The 17,514-nt window shown below is 40.0% G+C and overlaps 1 protein-coding gene across 1 annotated transcript in view; it reads left to right on the top strand.

The window, feature by feature from the left end:
* Positions 1–17,514, top strand: part of strn (striatin, calmodulin binding protein) — a 126,075-nt gene that overhangs the window by 39,058 nt on the left and 69,503 nt on the right. The window contains exons 2-3 of the mRNA XM_048596436.1: positions 8,423–8,526; positions 14,973–15,046. Coding sequence (XP_048452393.1) covers positions 8,423–8,526; positions 14,973–15,046 — 178 coding nt within the window. The remainder of the gene's footprint in view (positions 1–8,422; positions 8,527–14,972; positions 15,047–17,514) is intronic.

Genomic DNA, 17,514 nt, shown 5'->3' with positions numbered 1-17,514 from the left:
TAAATCTGTTAAATACAGGTGCTGGTAGCAGTGAGATGTGGACAAGGGAAATTTTGCAGGTCTGGGAGGGAAGAGGAGAAGTGAATGAAATGGATTGGGCATGTTTGAGAACCCTTGCAACTGTGCTGCATGGGAATCCTCAATTTAGTGGGAAGCGCTGGTATGAAAGGCTTCATCATCACAAAGGTGACTGAGAAACTCAGAATGGAATAGAGAGTGCTTTGCAGGAAGAAGTGCATGAGAGAACCTAGTTGAGAAAGCTGTGGGAGTTTGCAGGTTTGTAGTAGACTTTCCACTGATGTCTATCTCCAGAAATTGAAGCAGAGAAGTCTGAGAAGAGAAAGGCCTGGAAAAGTTGAGAGAAGAGTAAAAACAACATCAATGAAGTTTGCCAGCTAATGGCAAGATAGGAGGTGCTACCAATACATTTTTGAGATCAGATTGCAGGCAGTTTTTCAAATCAGTGAATATCCTAGACAGAAGTAATGTAAAACAGCAAAGAGAGGAGGCTGCTTGACTCTGGGAGCTACCACAGGAGGAGTGAGAGACTCCCCAATCAAAGAGGTGCATCCTGTGGTTCTCTACAGATTCATGGAGATTTATTCTTGTATTGCTGAGGAAAAGAATAAGCATCAGAACAGGCTATGCTGCTGGTGGTACATTTAAGAAGCTCTGAAAAGAAAGTGTGATCATTCATTCCCACCACTTCAAATGGCGTACAATAACCATTTGAAGCTGGAGCAATCTGGAGTAATTTGTATGGGGTGGGATGTATGTTGATATAAAAGGAAAAACATTCCTCTCTTGCAGCTTAAAGTATAAAATGGTTACTAAAATTTATTTTTATGCGTTTATTACAGTGAAAGTTTTTAAACTTAAAATCTTCATGTTTATGCTCTTAACTGTTAACTGAATGTTTGAATTTCTCTTTAAACAATATCAATCTTTCTTTTATGACCACCCTCAATGCTTCCACATTCATATTAAAGTATGGTATCCAGAACAGGATGCAATATTCCTGTGAGGGCAGATCAGTGTTTTGTAACTTCCTTGCCTTTATATTCCATGCCTTTGCTTGTAAAGCCCAGAATCCTATAATGCTTTATTAACCACTCACAACTAGCCTGTCACCTTCATACACTTATACCCCTGGTCCTCTGTCCATGCACCCCTTCCTTTCACATTGTATCCTTTATTTAACATTTTCTCTCTTCGTTCTTCTAACCAGAATGAATCACATCACACTTCTCTGCATGATATTTCATTTCCATTTGACCACTAATTCCACCACACAATTGAATCCCTTCAATGAGGTGACCACCTTTTCCAGCAAGTTGGCTCTAAAACTATAAATAACATTCACTGTGACCAAGTTCTGTTATTGTTCCTTGTCATTTTTAACATGTCTGAACAATTTAACTGATTACATTTTCCTCCTTCTGCACTTATCATTCATTGTCCAGCTAAAAATACTGCTCTTGCTTGTTTCCACTTCTGTATTTGCTAGTAATAAGGTCATTCCTAGCACTGGATTCCTTCCCTAGGCTTACATTGTCACCTTTTACTTTCCTCGTGTCTGTCTTTGGTTTCCCATCCCTTATTCATATTCTACCCCTTGGTGACACTTGTTAAATTGTGGAATTAGCTTCTGCAAATGCACTGGCACTTTGAATTGACTCTCCGCTATCTCTCTATTGTTATTGTGCTGTTGGACTCCTTGTCTGAGCATCATCCAATCTTGGAGGAGCCGTGGCTTCCTCCAGCCACAATGTTCTGCTTGCTAATGCCCTCTTTTCCTTGCCCCACTCTTGCTGTCTTATAATAATTTATAGCTCCATCAACTAAACTGTTAATGTCTATGCTTAAAACTGCTGCTGTGTGTCATGAAGCACCTACAGACTCCTGGCAATCTTTCTGTTGCTCTTTAATGGATGAGCTGGGAATGTGCAATTATTTTCAATTATCCATGTCCCACTTTCTGGAAATAATCTCCAAATAATCTTCACTCCCTGTCCCACCTTCTCCATCACCAAAGCCAAAACAAGTGTTTACATGTCTACCCATGCTTGGCATCCTTTTATAACCATTCCATCTTGGGGTACTTTTCCCAGATCAAATCTACATGTATGCAATTTATTGAGAAGGAAGCTTCATGATTGACAGTATTGAATGGGCATAGCAGGGTCCCATATTCTTTAGTTATATAAATTCAGAATTACTCTCTTGCAATTCTACTCTTGATTTGATACTCATGTTTCTTTTAATTTGTTCACTCCTACTTTGTGGGCGTCAATGGCTGGCCAACATTTATTGCCTGACCCAGGATGTTGATAGCGGGAGATTCAGTGATGCTAATGCCATTGAATGTTAAGCGGCGGTGATCAGGTTGTCTCTTATCAGAGATTGTCATTGTCTGGCATTTGTGTGGTACGAATGTTACTTGCCATTTGTTAGCCAAGCCTGGATATTTTCCAGGTCTTATTGCGTTTGAACATGGACTGCCTCCATATCTTGAGGAGTCGCAAATGGCGCTGAACATTGTACAACTGTCAGCGAACATTGTACAACTGTCAGCGAACATTGTACAACTGTCAGCAAACATTCCCTTATGATGGAAGATAGGTCATTGTTGAAGCAGCTGAAAATGATTGGGCGTGGGATACTCCCCTAACGAACTCCTGCGCAGTTGCTCTGGACCTGAGATGACTCACTGCCAATAACCACAATGATCTTCCTGTATACCATTGATTTCTATTATTTACAGTGTTTCTAGGGCTTCTTGATGTCATACTCGTTGAATGCGACTTTGATGTAAAGGACTGTCACACTCACTTCACCTCTGGAATTCAGCTGTTTGGTCCATGTTTGAAGCAGGGCTGTAATGAAGTCAGGAGCTGAGAGGCTCTGTTGGAACCCAAATTGGGTGTTGCTGAGCAGGTGCTGCTTGACAGCACTGTTGATGACATCTTCCATCACTTTACTGATGCTCAAGAGTAGACTGGTGGGGCAGAAATTGTTTGGGTTGGGTTTGTCCAACCTTTTATGTGCATGTCATACTTGGGCTATTTTCCACATTATCAGGTAGATGTGGCTGTACAGCTTCGCTAGAGCTTTGGCGAATTCTGGAGCACAAGTCTTCAGTACTATTGCAGCAATGTTGTGAGGGCATATTGCGTTTGGAGTATGTAGTGCCTCAAGCCATTTCTCGATATCACATAGAGTGAATCAAATTGGCTGAAGACTGGCATCTGTGATGCTGTGGACTACTAGAGAACGTAGAGATGGATAATCCACTAGGTACTTCTGTCTGACGATTAGAGTCAGTCTTAGAGATGTACAGCGCGGAAACAGACCCTTTAGTCCAACTTGTCCATGCTGACCAGATATCCTAAATAAATCTATTCCCATTTGCTAGCATTTTGCTCATATCCCTCTTAAAACCTTCCTATTCACGTACCCATCCAGATGCCTTTTAAATGTTAGAATTGTAGCAGCCTCCACCACTTCGCTTGGCAGCTCATTCCATATACGGACCACACTCTGCGTCAAAAAGTTCCCCTTAGGCCCCTTTCATCTTAAATCTATGCCGTGTACTTTTGGACTCCCCCATCCCAGGGAAAAGACCTTGTCTATTTACCCTATCCATGCCCCTCATGATTTTATAAACTTCTATAAGGTCACCCCTCAGCCTCCAAAGATCCAGGGAAAATAGCCCCAGCCTATTCGGCCCCTTCCTATAGCTCAAACCCTCCAACCCTGGCAACATCCTTGTGAATCTGTTATGAGCCCTTTCAAGTTTCACAACATCCTTCCTATAGCAAGGAAAGCAGAATTGCACACAATTCCAAAAGTGACTTAACCAATGTCCTGTACAGCCACAACATGACCTCCCAACTCCTATATCAGTGCACTGACTAATAAACACAAGTACACCAAACACCTTCTCTACTATCCTGTCTACCTTGGGCTCCAGTTTCAAGAACTGTGAAGCAGCGCTCCAAGGTCTCTTTGTCCACCAACGCTCCCCAAGACCTTACCATTAAGTGTATAAGTCCTGCTCTAATTTTCCTTTCCAAAATGCAGCACCTCACATCTATCTAAATTAAATTCCATCTGCTGCTCTTTGGCCCGTTGGCCTATCTGATCAACATTCTGTTGTATTCTAAGGTATAGATATAAAACAGTGTGGAGCTGGAGGAGCACAGCTCCTGAATACTCTGAGGTAACCGTCTTTGCTGTCCACTACGCCTCCAGTTTTGGTGTCATCTGCAAACTTACTAACCATACCTCCCTATGTTCATGTCCAAATGACAAAAAGCACCAACACCAATCCTGGTCGCAGCCTCCAGTCTGAAAAAACAACCCTGCACCACCACCCTCTGTCTTCTACCTTCAAGCCAGTTATGTATTCAAATGACTAGTTCTCCCTGTATTCCATGTGATCTAATCTTGCTAACCAGTCTATCATGAGGAACCTTGTCAAACGCCTTACTGAAGTCAATATAGATGACGTCCACCTCTCTACCCTCATCAGTCCACTTTGTTACTTATTCAAAAAACTCCAAGTTAGTGAGACATGGTTTCCCATGCACTAAGCCATGTTGACTATCCCTAATCTGTTCTTGCCTTTCGAAATATATGTAAATCCTGTCCCTCAGGATTCCCTCCAACAACTTGCCCACCAAGTTCCCTGCCTTTTCCTTCCCACCTTTCTTAAATATTGGCACCATGTCAGCCAACCTCCAGTCTTCAGACACCTCTCTTGTGGCTATTGATGATACAAATATCTCAGCAAGGGGCCCAGCAATCACTTCCCTAGTTTTGCACAGAGTTCTAGAGTACAGCTGATCAGGTCCCAGGGATTTATCTACCTTTATGTATTTTAAGATGTCCCGTACCACCACCTCTGTAATATGGACATTTTTCAAGATGTCGCTGTTTATTTCCCCACATTCTCTGTCTTCCATATCCTTCTCCAAGTAAAAACTGATGCAAAATACTCATTTAGTATCTCCCCCACCTCCTGCAATTCCACACATAAGCTGCTTGCTGATCTTTAAAGGGCCCTATTCTCTACCTAGTTACCCTTTTGTCCTTAATGTATTTGTGGAATCCCTATGGATTCTCGTTAACTCTATTTGCCAAAGCTGTCTCATGCCCCCTTTTTGCCCTCCTGATTTCCCTCTTAAGTATACTCCTGCTGCCTTTATATTTGTCTAGGGATTCACTCAATCCCTGCTGTCTGTACTTGACATATGCTTCGTTCTTATTCTTGACCGAAACCTCAATTTCTCTAGTCATCCAACATTTCTTACACCTACCAGGCCTGCCATTCACCAAACAGGAACATACTGTCTCTGAACTCTTGTTACCTCATTTTTTCGAAGGCTTCCCATCCCTTTTGTTGTGAATGGGTCAACATAATCTTTTTGAACTGAAGTACTGGGTCTTTACTTGCCTTCCTCTCTGTTGAACCAGTTTTGATCCTGTGGCTTGATGGTAATGGTTGAGTGGTGAATATGCTTGACCACGAGTTTGCAGATTGTGTTGGAATATGAATCTGCTATTGTTGATGTCAATAATGCTCAGTCTTGAGCTGCTAGATTTATTCGAATTCTAGCCCATTTAGCATGATGATGGTGCCATGCAACACGATGGAGGGTATTCTCAATGTGAAGATGGGACTTTGACTCCACACAGTCTGTGCAGTGGCCACTCTTACCAGTACTATCATGCACAGATGTATCCACAGCAGGCAGAATGGTCAGAATGAGGTCATGTCTGTTTTTCCCTCTTGCTTCCCTCACTACCTGCTTCAGATCCAGTCGAAAAGCTATGTCCTTTAGGACCCCACCAGCTCAATCAGTAGTGCTGCTCTTGGTGATGGACATTGAAGACATCCACCCAGAGTACATTGTGTGCCCTTGCCACCCTCAGTGCTTCTTCCAGGTATGTTCACCATTGAGGGGGTACTGATTCATTAGCTGAGAGAGAACAGTACGTGGTAATCAGCAGGAGATCTCACCGATGATCAACCTGAATCCATGTGACTGGAGACAATGTTGAGGACTCCCAGGGCAACTCCCTCCTGACTGTATACCATAGTTCCACCACCTGTGCTGGATCTGTGCTGCCAGTGGTACAGGAATATTCAAAGGTGGTGATGATGTTGTTGAGAATGTTGTCTCTAAGGTATGATTCTAAGAGTAAGACTTTGTTATACTATTACGTGATTAGTCTGTGAGATAGCTCTCCCAATTTTGGCAGTAACCCCTAGAAATTGGTAAGGAGGACTTTACTGGGTGTACAGGGCTATTTTTCCCATAAAAACCAAAAGAACTGTGGATGCTGCAAATCAGGAGCAAAAACAAGGTTGCTGGAAAAGCTCAGCAGGTCTGGCAGCATCTGTGAAGGAAAAAACAGAGTTAACGTTTCGGTTCTGAGGAAGGGTCACCAGACCCGAAACGTTAACTATGCTTTTTCGTTCACAGATGCTGACAGACCTGCTGAGCTATTTTCCCATTGTCATTTCTGGTTCCTGGGTCAATACCAGGTTGTCCATCTGGTTTAATTCCTTTGTTGAGACTTCATAGCGATTAATACAACTGAGTGGCTTGTGATGACATTTCAGAGGCCAGTTGAGAGTCAGCCACATCACTGTGACTCTGGAATCACATCTTGGTCAGACCAAGAGAGGACGGCAGATTTCCTTCCCTGAAGGACAGCGGTGAACCTTAATATGAATTGTTAATGCTTGATGTGAAATAACATTATCATGGCTGGATATGAAACTTCGCCATTGATTTTTAAGTACTCATTTCTAGATTTTAAGGAAAATCTGTCTATTCCAGATGCTTTGCAATTAGTTTGAAGTCTATATGATACAATTTTAATCTGTACTCTGTTTTATGCTTGAAAAATAAATATCCTGATATACCAACAACCAGTTGCTATTTACTGGTATGTCCGTCTATTGGGTTTGATATGATTTTCCTCGGGAAGGAATATTTGAACTGCTGCAATTATATGATTATCAACCATTGCATCGATATGAAATTATTGGCAGAATAAATAGTGAGGGCTCTGCAATGCAGGACTTAAAACTCAACCCAGAGGTGACAGAGACACCTATGGGTTCAAGTATATAGTTCGTTGAAAGTGGTGTCTCATGTAGACAGGGTGGTGAAGAAGTCGTTTGGCACACTTACCTTCAATGATCAGAGCATTGAGTATCGAAGTTGGGGTATCATTGTTACATCTGTAAAGATATTGGTGAGGCCGCTTTGGTCACCCTGTTATAGGAAGGATGTTATTAAACTAGAAAGGGTACGGAAAAGATTTACAAGCATGTTACCGAGACTGGAGGGTTTGAGTTATAAGGAGAGGCTGGATAGGTTGGGACTTTCTTCCTAGAGAAAGGAAGTTGAGGGGTGACCTTATAGAGGTTTATAAAACTGAGGGGCATAGCAAAGGTCTTTTTCCCCAGAGTAGAGAAGTCCAAAACTAATGGGCATATGTTTAAGGGGAAAGATTTAAAAGCGGTCTGAGGGGCAACTTTTTCTTGCAGAGATGTGTATATGGAATGAACTGCCAGAGGATGTGGTAGAGTTGGTACACTTGCAACATTTAGAAGACATTTGGACAGGTACATGAGTAGGAATGTTTCAGAAGGATATGGGTAACATGCAGGCAAATGAGACTAGTTCAGTTTTGGAAACTAGTTGGCGTGGACCCGTTGGACTGAAGTATCTGTTTCCGTGCTGTATGATTCTATGACTCTACCCATAACTCCAATCTATAGTGACATCGCCAATATGTCATAACACTGAAGTAACACATCAATGTCTGCAACCCAATTGCAACCCTGTAATCTGTATTACCAATTCCAAATTAATTATATAGTTTTCAATGCTTGAGTAGGAACTTGAAATAAAAATTAAAAACCAATTCGCTGTATCCTTTCACATCTTATGGACAAAGATTGATGAGGAAGGTGTAGCCAAATTGAGTATTGTCAGTAATTTATACAACAGTGCAGTTTTGCTTCCTGTGAAAAGGCATTCCTTTTCCACAGTTAAGAGATGATGGTTCTCCATTTTAGTGGTACAGCATCTTGATATGAAATGTTACGTCCTTGCCTCATTGCTCACCTTAAAGATTTTTTTATACTGCAAATTGAGTTGGTAAAATAATTGAATGTGATTAATCTTTTACTGCATATGATTAAAACTTTGATTTGATAATTCAGTTTAATGACCTGCGTTTGCATCCTGTATAGTGACTGTTAATTTTATCTGTGAGTTGGTATATTACTACTTTGCCAGACAAATGTTTTCAAATGCTTTGAGATTTAAAATTGTTAACCTAAATCTTTCTCTTCCTTACAAATATAGATGGCTGATGCTCCTCTTTATCATTTCAGGCACAGATCTCATTCTTGCAAGGAGAGAGAAAAGGCCAGGAGAACCTGAAGAAGGATTTGGTTAGAAGAATTAAAATGCTTGAATATGCTTTAAAACAGGAAAGGTGTGACTTCTTTAATGACTACACTCCAGATATAACAAAAATCTACCACAGTAGAACAAAACACTTCTAAGTCCTTCAGTCTGAAGATTCCTGTTCTTGTGAAATAAATATTGTAAACTCATACAGACTTGTATCTCGCTGTACTGATTTTCACATAATGAGAAAAATTTTTCAAATAAATGACACTTTTCATTTCATGTTCATATCCATGAAAAAGCATCAAGTTTATACATTTGAGAATAATGACAGAAAATGCTGGAAATATTCAACATTCTGGTACTATCTGGAGGGAAAGACAGAGTTAACCCTTCATCATTCTGAAAAATTAGCTCTATTTTTCGCTCCATAAACACTGCCAGACCTGTTGAGAGTGTTTCCAGCAGTGTCCATGTATATTTCCGATTTCTGGCATCAACATTATTTTACACTTCTATGAATGTTTTCTGTGATAATTACAGTGAAATCTTAAAACTCCTTTAAGGATTTTGAAACTGTTGACTCCATAGATTTTCTTTTTCCTTTTCAACTGGCGTTCGGAAGCAAGCTACAAACCAATTTGGTTATTTTTGAACGTCAAGCACTTGAGCTCAATTTATTTCAATACTTTAGGCATTTCCTGTCATTGATAGCTACCTTTCGTAAAGAAGAGATGCAGGAGAGTTTGGTTATGTGTATGCTTAGTTTGCTACCAGTTTCTTTGTTAGGTATTTTCAATTAAAACTTTGCTGTTATTAGCTCTCACATGGAGAGTTTTGATTTAGTAAATTGTTACAAAAGTTAATATTCATTTACCCAACGCTAGCTGTTTCTAGAATTTGGAGATTCTTTGATTGTGCTTTGACCATGCTGTTAGGCAGGCAGTCCAGTGACATTGAACAAAGCAGCGATATTTGCTCAAGCTGAGATTTGTTTCCTTCTGGAGGTGATAGTGTTCCTGTGCACCTGCTGCCCATGTTCAACAGTTTGGTCACTGCTGTTTGAGAGACTTGGCGAGTTGCTGCAGTACATACTTTGAGTAGTGTGCACTGTAGCCACAGTATGCTGGTTGCAGAGCAGTGGATGAAATGCCACTAAAGAATGATGCTTAATCCGGGATGATGTTAAACTTCCCAAGTGTTGTGAAGCTGTGTCCATCCAAGGAAGTTTTCCATATCATTCCTGACTTGAATTAGTGAAGCAACTTGGTGGATTTTGGAGGTTAGCCACTCATAACTGACTATCTAGTTTCAGATCTGTGTGTGCTTATCTGCATCTTTAGAAAAGTATGGTCACCTCACTAAGCTCAGTTTTCAAATTAATTTTCAACAATTGCAGGAATCTGAGTCGCTATGCAGCTTAGAGGAAGTACTGTTCCTCAGATCCTAAAACGTCAGTATTCATGGGAATCAGTTCTGGACCACACAATTTACTGAATTTGTTGACTATATTAAGATAGGTGGATAAGCAATATGTGAAGAGTGTGTACAAGTGATATAGATGGGTTAATTGTGCAAATATTTGAATTATGGAGTATATTGTGAGAAAATGAGAGGTTGTCCACTTTGGCAACAGGAATAGAAAAGTAGAATGAGGCGTTGCCTTATGAGCAAAAGTTATACAGGTTGGAAATCTACTCATTGGAATTTAGAAAAATAAGAAGTAATCTCATTGAAACATGTAAAATTCTTAAGGGACTTGTCAGGGTAAATGCTGAGTGGATATTTCCCCTTGTGTAGAGTCTAGCACAAAGGGTATCGTCTCAGAATAAAAGGGTGCCAGTTTAAGACTGAGACATGGAGGAATTTTTTCTGAGTGTTGAGTGTCTTTAGAACTCCTTGCCACTGTGACACTGCAATGGGGCAGAGTCCTTGTGTATATTTAAGGCTGAGATAAATTTTTGATCAGTATGGAAATCAAATGGGAAAAGGCAGGAAAGTGGATGTGAGACATGTCATCAGTCATGATCCTATTGAATTGCGGTGCAGGTTTGAGGGGCTGAATAGCCTACTCCTGTTTCTATTTCTTATGGTCTTATTATCGAACCGCAGAATGCTGCTGAGGATGTCCATTTACACGAATCACTAAAAATGACCGTGCAGATACAGCAAGCAATTATGAAGGTAATAGCATGGCCTTTATTGCAAGAGCTTAAGATGAAAGCGATGAAAATTGTACTACAAACTGTACAGGGCATTGATGAGGCTATACCTTGAGTACTGTTTACAGTTTTAGTCACCTTACTAAGGAGGGATATGCTTGCATTAGAAGAGGTTTAGAGAAAGTTCAGCAGGCTGATTCATATAATGAATGGGTTATCTTATGAGGAAACATTGAGCAGATTGGGCCTATACACATGAGAGTTTAGAAATATGTAAGATTCTGCATATGCCTGACAGCTCAATTGCAGAGGATTTTGAAAATGGAGTCATGTGTTTTGATGGTACAGACAGAAAAGTGGAGTTGAGGCCACAATCATGTGAACAATGATCTTACTGAATATTGGGCTGTTTATGGTCAAAGGGTCAATGACCTACTCCTGCTCCTGTTTATGTTCTTACAACCCGCATGCAGCAAGACCTGAATGACACTTGGATTTGGGCTGATAAGTGGCAGGCAACATTTGTGCTGTAGAAGTACAAGGCAATAACCAATTGCAACAAAAAATAATCTAGCTATTTCCCCTTTATGTTTAATAGCATTACCATTGCTGAATCCTGCACTATTCACATCCCGTGGATTACCGTTGATCAGAAACTGGGAGGTACTGTCAAAGGCAACTCAGTGCGGTACTGTAGTGTATCTTGTGGACTGTGCACACCACTGCAGGTATGCCCAACCAGTAGAGGGACATAAGGATTTAGGAGGTTCATGGGTACCAAACAAGTAGGTTGCTTTGTCCTGTTGCTATTGGGCAGCTTAATTGTTAGAGCTACACTCATGTAGACAAGTGGACTGTGTTCTAATACACTCCTGGCTTTAGGGAGTTAGAATGTAAGTTAATTGCTGCTGAATTGTGAGCTACTCTTGTATTTATATTGCTTTTATTTAAATAGCCGGCTCAGTTCAGTTTCTGACTCCTTGGTATTGACCAGTAGTTCATTAGGTGGATCACCACTAGTTTATCGAGAGCAGTTGGGGATGATCAGCAAATTACTGGCTTTGGCAATAACACATGTATCCTATGAAATAACAAAAAAAATGTGAGTAGCAGCATCCTTGAATTCAGCATTAGTCCAGAAGTATTGCATTCACAAATAATAAACTAGGGCCTGGACTTTGCATTAATAATAATGGTGATGCTAGCATTGCTCATTGTTATAAGAGTTATGGACTTATGGCATCCACACTTGCACAGTTAAACATAGAACTCTGACAGGTACCATCCAAGATACTTCTTACTCTTCTTCACAGTATACCATAGCAGTTGTCGCTGTTAAATGTGGTATTGAAAGTCATGCAGAGCCATCAAGTTGTGATATTTGACAATGGGTTCTTTGCAAAGTATAGCAAAAAAAAAAGTTGGGGCTGGTCCTTTCAGGAGTAAGGCGCACATTTATGATGTGGTGATTGTTTGGCAGTATTTATCAATCTCCTTGGCTTTGAAGATTTAAGTTTGAAAATTTGGAGTCTCATTTCTTCATAAGTTAATCAGTATTGGAGATTTTAGAAAGGTCATTTGTCTTCTATCTCTCTGTTAATCCTGTCTGTTTCTCCCAATCTTTTATTCTGCCTCATGCGTGTTACTTGAATCTAATTTATGCTCCCTGCTTTAGATTCTGCAAGCCTCAATGACGATTCTTTAATCCATTGGTTGAAGAACCATATTGTCTCTTGTCATGTTCACAAGATGTCACAGTGCCCCTTTAGGGGGTGCCATCCTGGATCAGATTGTGGGTTTGAACAAGTTTCTCTATAGCCCATGAAAACACTTTGTGACTGGCTGTCAGTGGTGTGAGCAGCACAAATATCTGGGCAGGTGGGTTTCTTTGACGAAAGAGAATAGACATCTTTATCCATTATAAAGTCATAGAGTCCCTGCAGTGTGGAAACAGGCCATTCAGCCCAACAAGTCCACTCCACCCCTCCGAAGAGCATCCCACCCAGACCCATTCTCCTACCCCTGCATTTTCCATGTCTAACCCATTTAACCAAAACATCCCTGGATACTATGGGGTAATTTAGCATGGCCAATCCACCTAAGCTACACATCTTTGGAACGTGGGAGGAAACCAGAGCACCCAGAGGAAACCCACACAGACACCAGGAGCATATGCAAACTCCACAGAGACAGTCACCCAAGGGTGGAATCAAACCTGGGTCCCTGGCACTGTGAGGCAGCAGGTGCTAACCACTGAGCCACCACTAAAGCTGAGTAAAGCACCACTATTAAAGCTCAGTACAGATAGGAATACTGCTAGAGAGCTGACTAACATATGTAGAGTCCTTTCCAAAAGTAAGAACTTAACCCAGTTATATAGTTTTATTAATAGTCACAGTAGTCAGAGTTCACATGCATTCTAAAAAGATCACATTTCACTAACCTTATTAAAATTTTAAAGAAAGATCAGGTTAATTCCATGTATTTTGTTTTGTATTGATTTGTGGAATGTGGGTGTTGCTGGCAAAGCTAACATTTATTTATCATCAAATTGCTCCTGGAAAAGGTGAAGATGTGCAGCTGTTGTATGTTATTGAACAACTCATTCAGCCATTTCAGAGTACGTTTGAGAGTAGATCATCTTGCTATGGGTCTGTAATCGCATGCACACCAAATCAGGCAAGGACAACTGGTTTCCTTTTTAAAGGGCTTTAGTGAACAATATGGAGTTGTATGATAAGTTCTGTGGTCATCATTACTAGATTACTGATCCTAGATCTTAATTTCGAATATATTAATGAATTGAAATTATTCAGTTGTCATTAGTGGGTTCTCAAGTCATGACCCAGACCATTAGGCTGGCCTCTGGATATTAATCTAGTAAGATAACCAGTATGCTTTTGTGCGTGCACTTACAGAATACTTTTCATAAGGTTTTGGAATATACTGAAAGTTAGGTACAAAAGTGAACCTGAGATAACAAGGTGTAGAGCTGGATGAACACAGCAGGCCAAGCAGCATCAGAGGAGCAGGAAGGCTGACGTTTCGGGCCGAGACCCTTCTTCTACAAAAATGAACCATACGTTGTAGAATTGAGGCAAATGTATTGCATTACTCAGAAGTGATGATGTGGTGTACGTTCAATATTTGGTGCTTGGATCAGTGTTCATCACCTTCTCAAATGATTTGGACTAAGAAATTGGATGTATGGTGCCAAGATGTGCAGTTGACACCAAATTGGGGGATAACATTAATGATGAAGACAGAACGCAAGAGGATCTAAACAGGTTTCCAGGGAAGGGTGGATAAATAGCAAAAATAAACTGTGGAAAAGTGTTAGATGATGCATTTCAGTATAAGGAACAGGAGAAGAAGCCTTGCAATTGTATCTGGCTGACTGGGATATACTGCCATTTGTGTGACTTTGGTAGCTAGAAATACATTCAACAAATATATCACATTTGCAATAAAATAGCTGGACAATGTAATGAACATTGACTAAGTAAACAGGCAAATAAAAACAAAAACTTTGTATGATTCTGTGCTTTAAACAGAGACCTTAAGAGGCTTTGATATAAAATACAGAGTTAAAAAAATTTAGTCTCTAACTGCTGGACTTGAAGGTGAGGGAAGAGTGATATTGAGATCATGTAGCATGGCTTTTTATCGACGATGCCCTCCTATTTATTCTTTGGAAAAAAAATTATACCTTTTTGTATGTGGTACAGAAATTCTTCAGAGTGCCAATTGAAGAAAGGTTTCTGATACCTGCTTTAATACACAAGAGAATTCAGGCGTTCTTTAAAGTCCACCGACTTGCAACATTGCAACATTTTAATCGTACCCATCCCACCCCACCCCACAGACCAGCTCTGGAGTTTAGAGCACGAATTTCCGTTCTGCCATGAGGCAATTCAGGACTGAAATTGAGAAGTGACTGTACTCAGAGGGTTGTGAATCTTTGGAATTATCTGCCCCTGAGAATTGTAAAGGTGTTCAAGAGTTGAAAACATTAAAAACCAAGATCTTAACTGAGATACCTAAGGGCAGTATGGCTACTCCTAGTCTTATTTCTCATGTTCAGTTACAGTGCCAAGCTACTGTACTTGGAGATTGAATCTAACTTAGCTACATGTAATTATTCAGTTCTTTAAAAATTCTTCTCTTGAGTTCGACTTGTTCTTTTGCTTTTACTTCCATAGTTCTCTGCTGTAATTTTTTTTTGTCTGTTCTGGATGTTGCTTTGCTTACCAAAGGATTTGTGTGTGCTGCATAGATTCAGGGCAACTTGTTGGTTTCTAGTTTTAAAAACACAATTCTACAGATGTTTTACAATCCTAATAATAAACATTTTGCAAATTTCTTTCAGAGCTAAACACCATAGATTGAAATACGGAACAGAGTTAAATCAAGGGGATATGAAGCCTCCAAATTATGACTCTGGTAAGATATGAATGCTGAAGATAACATTTTACAAAAAAGTAGCAAACCTATCTAAATATAACTAAACTGCTTTTGCCATTGAATTGTGAAATGCTGAGTTAGACAAGCATTATATTTGGCTATGAGCTTTAAACTTTCAAGTGTATGCAAGAAATAAATGAATGAACTAGATTGAAAAATGCAGAAGGTTCTGTAAGTTGCTGCAAAAGCGTTACATCCACTAAGTATCTGTTCAGAAAAGTAAAGGTAAAAGCAAAAGGTTTGAGCTATAAGGAGAGGCTGAATAAGCTAGGGCTATTCTCCCTGGAGTGCCAGAGGCTGAAGGTGTGACCTTTTATAGAGGTTAATAAAATCATGAGGGGCATGGATAGGGTCATAGACAAGGGCTTTTCCCCGGGTTGGGAGAGTCCAAAACTAGAGTGTGTAGGTTTAAGGTGAGAAGGGAAAGATTTAAAAGGGACCTAAGGGGCAACTTTTTCACGCAGAGGGTGGTGCATGTATGGAATGAGCTGCCAGAGGAAGTGGTGGAGGGTTGGTACAATTAGAACATTTAAAAGGCATTTCGGATGGGTACGTGAATAGGAAGGGTTTAGAGGGATATGGGCCAAATGCTGGCAAATGGAACTAGATCAGTTTAGCAAATCTGGTTGGCATGGATGATTTGGACCAATGGATCTGTTTCCGTGCTGTACATCTCTGACTTTATAAATGTTCAAATTATTAAATACTAGCATGTATTTATATGGGACAGTAGAACGAAACATCCTCTGATCTTCATGAATGAGGTGTGATATTTCTAAGAATTCAGGAATGCATAGTGGTAGAAGCTACTTCTTCATTTTGACCTTTGAATATATATTTAATTTTTTTTCAGTTTGGCTTCTTCTTCTCACAGCCCCCCATTGTACACTCGCCTCTGCTGTACCACTGAGCAGACCTAGGTTTACCTACAGGTGTTCCTAAATATGGTTCCCCTCAGTGGCATATCAGAAGCATGAGATTATAGATTGATTAAGGGAGGGCCTTTACTGAATGGACTGCCGCAAAGGTTGGTATTTTGGCACCTACTGTGACTGAGCTTACATCAACCATCTCGGTTCAGTGGCTTAGTGTCAAATGGTTAGATTTGTCAGCAATGCAAAGTGCTCAAGTGAATCTGAGGAAGTGGCTTTGAAATTAACAAAGTTTGTTGGATTAAATATGTAAGTTGGTGAACTACTGGCATTTAATATAGACAGGTGTAAAATAGTATGCATAATGGACCTCTTGTACATAATTGTCAAAATAGTTTGGGCTGCAGTTGAAAAAGCCAGAATTTTTAATATATTTAATTCTCAACATGTCTTCTCTGGAGCAAAAATGAACAAAATACAATTTTAAACATACAAGAACAACTTCTATTTATGCAGGCCCCTTGAGGTTTTTCTTGTATCTAAAAACATTTTATTTTGGGATTGGCTCAAGCAAGTGTTGGAAGAATGTTGGAGAGCAAGTATGTGCTAATAGCTTTTGAAATAGGAAGGGGTATAGCAAGAATGAGGATGTTCTGGGATGAGAAAGTAAGTTACTTTAAGCTTTTGTCATTTGGTAAAATGGAGGAAGACAGAACCTGAGGTCATTGTGGAGAAAGAGAATGTACATTGGATCACCACTGTGCACAGATAGGATAAGGGACTGCAATGTTTCTAGAAGGCAGCTCACCACCACCTTCTCTAGGATAATTAGGGATGGGCAACAAACACTAACCTAGCCAGAGATCCCCACGTTTCATGAATGAATTTAAAAAGAAGTTGAGAAAAGTGAGGCCAGTAAAAGATTTGAGTATCCTGTACTGAGAATTGCACTGAGAAACAAGGACCCACTCATGATTGACAAATTGTAAGTTGGTGAGTGGGAATATGATACGGTCAACAGTTGAGGCTATGACTTCCAGGTAAGTCAGAAGCTGTGAAACATCATTATACTGACCCCTAACCTGCATTTCCTTCATAATTGTTCTGTTAACAAGTACACTTTCTTGCACCTCCACAGCATTGCGTTCATCTGCTCTTTCCCCTTCCTGTACTAACATGAAAGGAATATGTGTAAAATCCTTGCCTTCTTATTTTTGTGTTTTGTTTTCAATTTTGGGCAGAAATGACAAAAGAACTGTTTTAAAACTGTTTTAGTTACAAAGATTTCTGCATGTTTTTGAAAACAAGAAATCTGACACTCATTGTGAATACAGCAAACTTTGTTTTAACCGGCACCTTATTAACTGGCTCTCTTCATTAAAGTTGACAAAACACATATACCTCAAACACTGCAAAGTTTGCTGTATTATTCTGTCCAATTATTACAGAATTTTAATTTATTTACCTCAGTATAAATATATTTGTTGTTCAATCAAATGGCCACACCAAATATCAACAGTTGATTCAATTTCAAGTCAATTTCTCCTCAAATACCACAATGTACCACAATGTCCA

Source organism: Rhincodon typus, chromosome 5, assembly GCF_021869965.1.
Source record: "Rhincodon typus isolate 14 chromosome 5, sRhiTyp1.1, whole genome shotgun sequence".
NCBI lineage: Eukaryota > Metazoa > Chordata > Chondrichthyes > Orectolobiformes > Rhincodontidae > Rhincodon > Rhincodon typus.
Note: the sequence above shows the minus strand (reverse complement) of the source record. Positions and strands in the feature narration are given on the sequence as shown.